Genomic DNA, 9,588 nt, shown 5'->3' on the forward strand with positions numbered 1-9,588 from the left:
TGGCGGTACATGCTTATCGATACAGACAATCACTCCTGAGCGCGGTTAGCGTAAGTGCCAAAACACTGTGGTTTTTATCGCCAGACAGGAATAGAATACAATAAAAATCTATTGTATGTTCTAGTGAGGTATATAATGTTTAGACACCTTTGCATTTTATCTTATGTCACAAGATCCTGAACACAGTGCCAATTACGAATTGCAGGCCCTGTGCCACGGTTGATTACTTCAAACTTGCAACAAATCTAAGGATGACTTTGCGAAGCAAAGTTCGTGACCTCGGGGAGAGGTTCGGAAACTTATCAAGGCGTTTCAAGGCGAAAACTTCAAGCATCCCAGGCCGTTCGGGCCATCACACAGGGAAGTCTTCAGATGAGCTGCAGGATGGTGTTGTGGTTATTCAGCAAAGCAGCTGGGACAGCCTTCCTCCTGAAGTACTCCGGGATGTGCTGAAAAGGTTGAAGCAAGACGACAGCAATTGGCCACCCCCCAGAGATGTTGTTGCTTGCGCTTCCGTTTGTACAACGTGGAGAGATATGTGCAAGTATATAGTGAGGAACCCAGAATTTTGTGGAAAGATCACGCTTCCAGCATCTCTTAAGCAGGTAATGAGTGAGTTCAATCTGTATTTAGCTTGTGTTTCGTGAAATCCTGTTAGGTTGGCTATCCTTGGTGAGGTAGGTATAAACGTTGTGCATACCATGTTAATTTTTCATTTACCCTACCATTTTATCCTTTTAATATTAAAACTTGGAATTGGTTTGTATTCTATTAAATTGTGCCCCTATATTTTCATCAAGCTATCTACGTTTTTATGGTAGAGATATGCTAGTATTTCATTACCTCTTAACACTTGGGTCAATTTCTCGTGTACAGCCTGGACCTCGAGATGGATTAATCCAATGTTTCATAAAAAGGGACAAGTCAAAGCAAACTTATCATCTCTACATGTCCTTTTCAGTCTCTGGTATGTTAATTTAATTGCGACGCTATTTACCATTGTGCTCCTAGCAGAAGTTTTAGCTAGCATAATTATCTAATAGATATGCTCATGCCACACATAAATCGGAAATTAAAGAAAATGAGAGCATGGTTTGATTGCATCTTGCAGCTATGCTCGATGATAATGGGAAGTTCCTGCTATCAGCTAAAAGGATTCGACACATGACCTACAATGGCTACACCATTTCTATGGATTCTAAAAATATTTCCCAATCAGGTAGTGGTTACATTGGAATGTTGAGGTAAAGTCTCGTTGGCTGCAATCTTCATTTACCACCACTGTTACATAGATGACCTTGTCGGAGTTATGTGCATACAAATCTAACACACATCAGGGTACCGCAGATCAGATTTCTTTCACCGCAAATTTATCATATATGACACACAGCCGCCATACAATGCTCGGACACTTTGCACACATGAACAGAACTGTCGGCGATTCTCCTCAAGGAAAGTTTCCCCAAAAAGTTCGACGGGTAGCTACCCCATTGCTGAGGTGAAGTATGAGTATAATGTGTTGGGCGCCCGTGCGCCAAGGCAGATGCAATGCACTATGCATTCCATCCCAACATCAGCAGTAGAGTTTGGGCTGCAAGAAGGTGATGGTGTTGTGGACAAGGAGGAGATGCTCTTGGTTCTTAGGAACAAAGAACCAAGGTGGCACATCCAGCAGCAGTGCTGGTGCCTCAACTTCCATGGGCGTGCCACGATGGCCTCTGTCAAAAACTTCCAGCTGATAGCTGCCCCGACGCCAGCACCTACAGGAACGGCGGCTTCTGCGCAGCCCCGTCCTGCCAGTCCGTCATCTTCATCATCCAACCACGACACTGTGGTCCTGCAATTTGGTAGAGTCTCCAAGGATACCTTCACGATGGACTACCGGTACCCGCTGTCGACCTTCCAGGCTTTCGCCATCTGCTTGACCAACTTCGACACCAAAGTTGCACATGCATAAAAAGGGTCGAGGTGAAGATATATATTAGTTAGAGAGACACGGGGAAGCTTGGATTATATTGTGATTCTCGTGGGCTATGTATGATATGAAATGTGAAGATATTGAGCTCAACGTTATATTTCACGGTCGAGTTTTCTAGATCTGCTGAATCCGTCAGCATTATATTATGTATTTATTTGGCCAAGCTATCGACTGATGTGATTTGGTATCTGTTCAGTGATATATCTTAACAGAATAAGCAGACAATTGTTCATTACTGCTTCTTCGTGCATCTTCTTCAGTGAGGTAAAAACCTATCACGGTTCACATGAAAATTTGCTAGTAGTGCAAGAAAATGTCCATGTAAGTCCTAAGAAAATGTTCATCGTTTGGTAATAATGAATAGTTTATTCACTGGAACTGGGGTGAACGAGTAAGATAAATCACGTTTCCTGGCACACGGTTAGAGAAACAGGTAGCTGCACAGAGCTAACAACCAGCAGAAGCCAAATCATAGCTTGCTTTGATTTGAGGGTAACTTAGTATCTAAGGACGAGGAAGTGATGGAGAATCAGCTGAAGAAAACTAAGGACAGTGCAACTTTGTATAGAAAGTATCCTGCATCTATACAAAGGAGGTTCTAAAAAAAAAAGCAGGCTGCATATAGCCCAGCTTCCATCTGAGGCTTTCGCAATATCGCACCTCAGATTGAATTGAGTGTGTTAAAACCATTTCAAAAACATTTTGAAATACCTGCGTTAAATAATATGTTCTTTGGCTACACGGAAATGACAAAAACGATGATCTACTTTTCCATTTTGGAAACCATTTTTGAACTTCATATTTTTTCATTTTTGTGGAGTATATGAACACATAATCCGATGAAGCTTCATGCGTACAAACATCCATATTGACTTAATTTTTTCTAAAAAAAAATTGAAGTGAAGAAAGGAGGTTTTCAAAACAAAACAAAAAAGTGGGATACATTAGCTCATGTTCCTTCTGAGGTTTTTGAATTATAGATTTAACAGAAGATAACTTGAACTGAGCAATTTAATATCACAGTGCCCGTATTCTAAGCAGCCACAAACCACAAACGACTCCAAGATAAAAGCTATGTTGAGCAATAAGCATGTTCTACGACTTCAAAGGCAGCAGTTCTGTCAAAACATGTGGCTGCCACTTTGTCGCTCCAGGTTACTTCTGAATATATAAGGTCCGGACCTACTACTAAAATGAAGATATCAGATATACCCAAAATACGTATCAGTAAAAAAGATTTTCAACGCAGATTTCTGCTTCAGACACCAAGATGTGCCTACAATTCAGAATTTGGCACTGCAAATGACACACGGATTTACATGCAAAGAAATGAAGATGGCATGCCCATAGGTACGCGTGCGAGGGTGCGTACATGAAAGACCCAAGTCAAGTTGGACTTCATGTCAAATTAAGTCCTACTAGCTGCGAATCCCACCATATCGCACACCTAGTTCATGATACTATTATGTCCCCTCTTGAGGTTTCCAACCTAATATACAGTGGAGTACTAAAACTGTACTTACAACATTTGCACACCGAAACATACTCAACAGGATTTCAGAAATACAAGATAAGCAATTCCGAGAAGATGGTTTCTTCAAGCCAACAAGTTCATGTCTATCTACACATTATGAAGAACAAACTCGATTAGAAGAATGTGTTGACGGCCAATATATCTCAAACGGCACGACATTCCAGCGGTTAACCAGCCCGCAAAACGTCAGCTCCGTCATCGTCCCGGTCTCAAGATCAGCGGCGTACAAGCGCATAGTGCTATCCCTGACGAGCAACGTGCCACACTTCTCCCCAATGAAGGTCAGGTGTGCTTCTTGATTCGGCATTCTTTGCTCGGGCGGTTTAAGCTCGACGACACGACTGAGGAGCCATCCTCTAGGACCTCCACCATCTTGCGGCACGAAAACATTTAGCCTCAAGCCCGGCCTTTGCACGTAAAGCAATGCTAGTGTCCCGTCGGCAGCGAGGCTAAGGTGTGGTTCGTCGCAATGTCGATGGGAGAAGTGTTCGGTCAGGATCACAATCTTCTCTACGGTGACACCATGGCCGGTTTCAGCGTCCACGCCGACGATATGCATGTCATCTCGCTCGCTGATGAGCCAGTGCGCCGCGCCGTGGCACACGACAGCGTTGGGATGCTTGAGCAGACCACAGATGCGGACCTTTCGCGTCGCAGAACGTACGTCGATAGGCGGGGCCCACCCCGCTTCGCCGGATGAGAATGTGTTGAGGTCGCACGACGTGCCATCGATGTAGATGGCTAGAACTTTGAACAATGGCGAGTAGCCTGCAGGTGGGGCCGAAGATTGCTGGTTGATGCTTGTGGAACGGTCTGCTTCTGTCAAGATGGCGTAGCCAGTGTCACCGTACTTCCAGGTTCTCCAGCATCTCTCCCAGTACCTCCAACTGCCCTCTAGCGGGGGCAGCACGTCCCAGGTGCCGGTGAGCAGGTTGCACACAACCAGGTGATCGATGCTTCTTCTCCTGCCCCTGCTTCCGTCGATCTCGAGATAGGAGGAGGGGAGCCTCGCGAGGAGGAGGCCATGGTGTGAGGCAAGCGGCACCGCGCGGCCGAGGGCGGCGGTCTCCGGGAAGAAGGAGCCCAGGAGACGGTGGTTGGTTACTTCAAGCTTGCAACACATCTAAGGATGACTTTGCGAAGCATAGTTCCTGACCTCAGGAAGAGCTTCAGAAACTTATCAAGGCGTTTCAAGGTGAAAACTTCAAGCACCCCAGGCCGTTCGGGCCGTCACACAGGGAAGTCTTCAGATGAGCTGCAGGATGGTGGTGTGGTTATTCACCAAAGCAGTTGGTCCAGCCTTCCTCCTGAGGTACTCCGGGATGTGCTGAAAAGGTTGAAGCAAGACGGCAACAATTGGCCATCCCCGAAAGATGTTGTTGCTTGCGCTTCCGTTTGTACAACGTGGAGAGATATGTGCAAGTATATAGTGAGGAACCCAGAATTTTGTGGAAAGATCACGCTTCCAGCATCTCTTAAGCAGGTAATGAGTGAGTTCGATCTGTATTTAGCCTAAGTTTTGTGAAATCCTATTAGTTGGCCATCCTTGGTGAGGTATAAACCTTGTGCATACCATGTTAGTTTTCCAAGTCACCCTACCATTTTATCCTCTAAAACTTGGAATTGGTTTGTATTCTATTAAAACGTGTCCCTACACGTTTTTCCGGTAGAGATATGCTAGTATTTCATTACCTCTTAACACTTGGGTCAATTTCTCATGTACAGCCTGGACCTCGAGATGGACTAATCCAATGTTTCATAAAAAGGGACAAGTCAAAGCAAACTTATCATCTCTACATGTCCTTTTCAATCTCAGGTATGTTAATTTAATTGCGGCGCTATTTACCATTGTGCTCCTAGCAGAAGTTTTAGCTTAGCATAATTATCTAATAGATATGCTCATGCCACACATAAATCGGAAATTAAAGAAAATGAAAGCATGTTTTGGTTGCATCTTGCAGCTATGCTCGATGATAATGGGAAGTTCTTATTATCAGCTAAAAGGATTCGACACATGACCTACAATGGCTACACCATTTCTACGGATTCTAAAAATATTTCCCAGTCAGGTAGTGGCTACATTGGAATGTTGAGGTAAAGTCTCGTTGGCTGCAATCTTCATTTACCACCACTGTTACTTAGATGACCTTGTCAGAGTTATGTGCATACAAATCTAACACACATTAGGGTACCACAGATCAGATTTCTTTCACCGCAAATTTATCATATATGACACACAGCCGCCATACAATGCTCGGACACTTTGCACACATGAACAGAACTGTCAGCCATTCTCCTCAAGGAAAGTTTCCCCAAAAAGTTCGACGGGTAGCTACCCCATTGCTGAGGTGAAGTATGAGTATAATGTGTTGGGCGCCCGTGCGCCAAGGCAGATGCAATGCACTATGCATTCCATCCCAACATCAGCAGTAGAGTTTGGGCTGCAAGAAGGTGATGGTGTTGTGGACAAGGAGGAGATGCTCTTGGTTCTTAGGAACAAAGAACCAAGGTGGCACATCCAGCAGCAGTGCTGGTGCCTCAACTTCCATGGGCGCGCCACGATGGCCTCTGTCAAAAACTTCCAGCTGATAGCTGCCCCGACGCCAGCAGCTACAGGAACGGGGGCTTCTGCGCAGCCCCATCCTGCCAGTCCGTCATCTTCATCATCCAACCACGACACTGTGGTCCTGCAATTTGGTAGAGTCTCCAAGGATACCTTCACGATGGACTACCGGTACCCGCTGTCGGCCTTCCAGGCTTTCGCCATCTGCTTGACCAACTTCGACACCAAAGTTGCACATTCATAAAAACGGTCGAGGTGAAGATATATATTAGTTAGAGAGACATGGGGAAGCTTGGATTATATTGTGATTCTCGTGGGCTATGTATGATATGAAATGTGAAGATATTGAGCTCAACGTTATATTTCACGGTCGAGTTTTCTAGATCTGCTGATTCCGTCAGCATTATATTATGTATTTATTTGGCCAAGCTATCGACTGATGTGATTTGGTATCTGTTCAGTGATATATCTTAACAAAATAAGCAGACAATTGTTCATTACTGCTTCTTCGTGCATCTTCTTCAGTGAGGTAAAAACCTATCACGGTTCACATGAAAATTTGCTAGTAGTGCAAGAAAATGTCCATGTAAGTCCTAAGAAAATGTTCATCGTTTGGTAATAATGAATAGTTTATTCACTGGAACTGGGGTGAACGAGTAAGATAAATCACGTTTCCTGGCACACGGTTAGAGAAACAGGTAGCTGCACAGAGCTAACAACCAGCAGAAGCCAAATCATAGCTTGCTTTGATTTGAGGGTAACTTGAGTATCTAAGGACGAGGAAGTGATGGAGAATCAGCTGAAGAAAACTAAGGACAGTGCAACTTTGTATAGAAAGTATCCTGCATCTATACAAAGGAGGTTCTAAAAAAAAAGCAGGCTGCATATTAGCCCAGCTTCCATCTGAGGCTTTCGCAATATCGCACCTCAGATTGAATTGAGTGTGTTAAAACCATTTCAAAAACATTTCGAAATACCTGCGTTAAATAATATGTTCTTTGGCTACACGGAAATGACAAAAACGATGATCTACTTTTCCATTTTAGAAACCATTTTTGAACTTCATATTTTTCTTCATTTTTGTGGAGTATATGAACACATAATCCGATGAAGCTTCATGCGTACAAACATCCATATTGACTTAATTTTTTCTAAAAAAAATTGAAGTGAAGAAAGGAGGTTTTCAAAACAAAACAAAAAGGTGGGATACATGTAGCTCATGTTCCTTCTGAGGTTTTTGAATTATAGATTTAACAGAAGATAACTTGAACTGAGCAATTTAATATCACAGTGCCGTATTCTAAGCAGCCACAAACCACAAACGACTCCAAGATAAAAGCTATGTTGAGCAATAAGCATGTTCTACCACTTCAAAGGCAGCAGTTCTGTCAAAACATGTGGCTGCCACTTTGTCGCTCCAGGTTACTTCTGAAGATATAAGGTCCGGACCTACTACTAAAATCAAGATATCAGATATACCCAAAATACGTATCAGTAAAAAAGATTTTCAACGCAGATTTCTGCTTCAGACACCAAGATGTGCCTACAATTCAGAATTTGGCACTGCAAATGACACACGGATTTACATGCAAAGAAATGAAGATGGCATGCCCATAGGTACGCGTGCGAGGGTGCGTACATGAAAGACCCAAGTCAAGTTGGACTTCATGTCAAATTAAGTCCTACTAGCTGCGAATCCCACCATATCGCACACCTAGTTCATGATACTATTATGTCCCCTCTTGAGGTTTCCAACCTAATATACAGTGGAGTACTAAAACTGTACTTACAACATTTGCACACCGAAACATACTCAACAGGATTTCAGAAATACAAGATAAGCAATTCCGAGAAGATGGTTTCTTCAAGCCAACAAGTTCATGTCTATCTACACATTATGAAGAACAAACTCGATTAGAAGAATGTGTTGACGGCCAATATATCTCAAACGGCACGACATTCCAGCGGTTAACCAGGCCGCAAAACGTCAGCTCCGTCATCGTCCCGGTCTCAAGATCAGCGGCGTACAAGCGCATAGTGCTATCCCTGACGAGCAACGTGCCACACTTCTCCCCAATGAAGGTCAGGTGTGCTTCTTGATTCGGCATTCTTTGCTCGGGCGGTTTAAGCTCGACGACACGACTGAGGAGCCATCCTCTAGGACCTGGACCATGTTGCCGCACGAAAACATTTAGCCGCAATCCTGGCCTTTGCAGGTAAAGCAATGCTAGTGTCCCGTCGGCAGCGACGCTAAGGTGTGGTTCATCGCAATGTCGTTGGGAGAAGTGTTCACTCACGATCACAATCTTCTCTACGGTGACACCATGGCCGGTTTCAGCGTCCACGCCGACGATATGCATGTCATCTCGTTCGCTGATGAGCCAGTGCGCCGCGCCGTGGCACACGACAGCGTTGGGATGCTTGAGCAGACCACAGATGCGGACCTTTCGCGTCGCAGAACGTACGTCGATAGGCGGGGCCCACCCCGCTTCGCCGGATGAGAATGTGTTGAGGTCGCACGACGTGCCATCGATGTAGATGGCTAGAACTTTGAACAATGGCGAGTAGCCTGCAGGCGGGGCCGAAGATTGCTGGTTGATGCTTGTGGAGCGGTCTGCTTCTGTCAAGATGGCGTAGCCAGTGTCACCGTACTTCCAGGTTCTCCAGCATCTCTCCCAGTACCTCCAACTGCCCTCTAGCGGGGGCAGCACGTCCCAGGTGCCAGTGAGCAGGTTGCACACAACCAGGTGATCGATGCTTCTTCTCCTGCCCCTGCTTCCGTCGATCTCGAGATAGGAGGAGGGGAGCCTCGCGAGGAGGAGGCCATGGTGTGAGGCAAGCGGCACCGCGCGGCCGAGGGCGGCGGTCTCCGGAAAGAAGGAGCCCAGGAGACGGCGATGGGGCTGGAACACCCATCCCGGCGTCGGGACGAGGGACGTCATGGAGCTACGGTCCGTGCAGAAGACTCCGATCCGTTTCCGAATGAAAAAACCGGCAAGGAACGACGACGACGACGACGTGTGGTCCGGCCGGCGCGCTTCCGCTACGAGGTGGCTCCATCGCTTGCACGTCGACGCGCAGCGGAAGAGGGCGGCCACATCCTTCCTCAGGCGCACCAGGATCTCGTGGACCACGTCATCTGGGAGCGACATCGATCAACCTCCTTGTCTCATCGATCTTGTAGTTGTTGGTCAGGGGCGATCAATCGGAGGAGCCTCCCTCGAGTACATAGAAACATGTAGTATACGCTGACAGGCGGTGCCATCACGACCCAACCCAAGATCGGTTTGCACTCTGCGTCGAACTCACGTCCGAAACCGTCAGACACACAATTTCGATTTTACTGGTTCAGCGCTTTGGCCAGTCTATCAGAGTGAGCTCGACGTACTTAAGTTGTCTTCCATCACACACTCCAAACAAACGTCGGATTCAGTCAATCATTATGCACGCGGTACAGCAATTTCTTGAAATGAAAAGGAATAATAACAATTCCAAGAAGATTGCTTTATTCAA

The 9,588-nt window shown here is 45.6% G+C and overlaps 2 protein-coding genes across 2 annotated transcripts; both read left to right on the forward strand.

Annotated features, from left to right (window-relative positions):
* The first annotated feature begins 242 nt into the window (after positions 1-242).
* On the forward strand, positions 243-2,130 carry LOC124677322 (tubby-like F-box protein 7). Its single transcript, XM_047213321.1, has 4 exons — positions 243-605; positions 877-967; positions 1,112-1,244; positions 1,348-2,130. Exons 1-4 carry the CDS (start codon positions 252-254, stop codon positions 1,955-1,957), a joined length of 1,188 nt encoding a protein of 395 aa, XP_047069277.1. The 5' UTR covers positions 243-251; the 3' UTR covers positions 1,958-2,130.
* A 2,499-nt stretch (positions 2,131-4,629) lies between these two features.
* Positions 4,630-6,319, forward strand: LOC124670885 (tubby-like F-box protein 7). Its single transcript, XM_047207353.1, has 4 exons — positions 4,630-4,995; positions 5,238-5,328; positions 5,474-5,606; positions 5,710-6,319. The coding sequence occupies exons 1-4, from the start codon at positions 4,642-4,644 to the stop codon at positions 6,317-6,319; spliced, it is 1,188 nt and encodes a 395-aa protein (XP_047063309.1). The 5' UTR covers positions 4,630-4,641.
* The last annotated feature ends 3,269 nt before the right edge of the window (positions 6,320-9,588 follow it).

Source organism: Lolium rigidum, chromosome 7 (assembly GCF_022539505.1).
Source record: "Lolium rigidum isolate FL_2022 chromosome 7, APGP_CSIRO_Lrig_0.1, whole genome shotgun sequence".
Classification (NCBI taxonomy): domain Eukaryota; kingdom Viridiplantae; phylum Streptophyta; class Magnoliopsida; order Poales; family Poaceae; genus Lolium; species Lolium rigidum.

What these genes read in the sequence shown, in the direction of transcription:
- LOC124677322 (XM_047213321.1), top strand. Translation starts at nt 252, where the DNA reads ATGACTTTGCGAAGCAAAGTTCGTGACCTCGGGGAGAGGTTCGGAAAC. An exon ending in CATGTCCTTTTCAGTCTCTG is followed by an intron (nt 968 to 1,111) that starts GTATGTTAATTT and finishes TGCATCTTGCAG; the next exon opens with CTATGCTCGATGATAATGGG. An exon ending in GGTTACATTGGAATGTTGAG is followed by an intron (nt 1,245 to 1,347) that starts GTAAAGTCTCGT and finishes AGGGTACCGCAG; the next exon opens with ATCAGATTTCTTTCACCGCA.
- LOC124670885 (XM_047207353.1), top strand. Translation starts at nt 4,642, where the DNA reads ATGACTTTGCGAAGCATAGTTCCTGACCTCAGGAAGAGCTTCAGAAAC. An exon ending in TTCCAGCATCTCTTAAGCAG is followed by an intron (nt 4,996 to 5,237) that starts GTAATGAGTGAG and finishes TCTCATGTACAG; the next exon opens with CCTGGACCTCGAGATGGACT. An exon ending in CATGTCCTTTTCAATCTCAG is followed by an intron (nt 5,329 to 5,473) that starts GTATGTTAATTT and finishes TGCATCTTGCAG; the next exon opens with CTATGCTCGATGATAATGGG.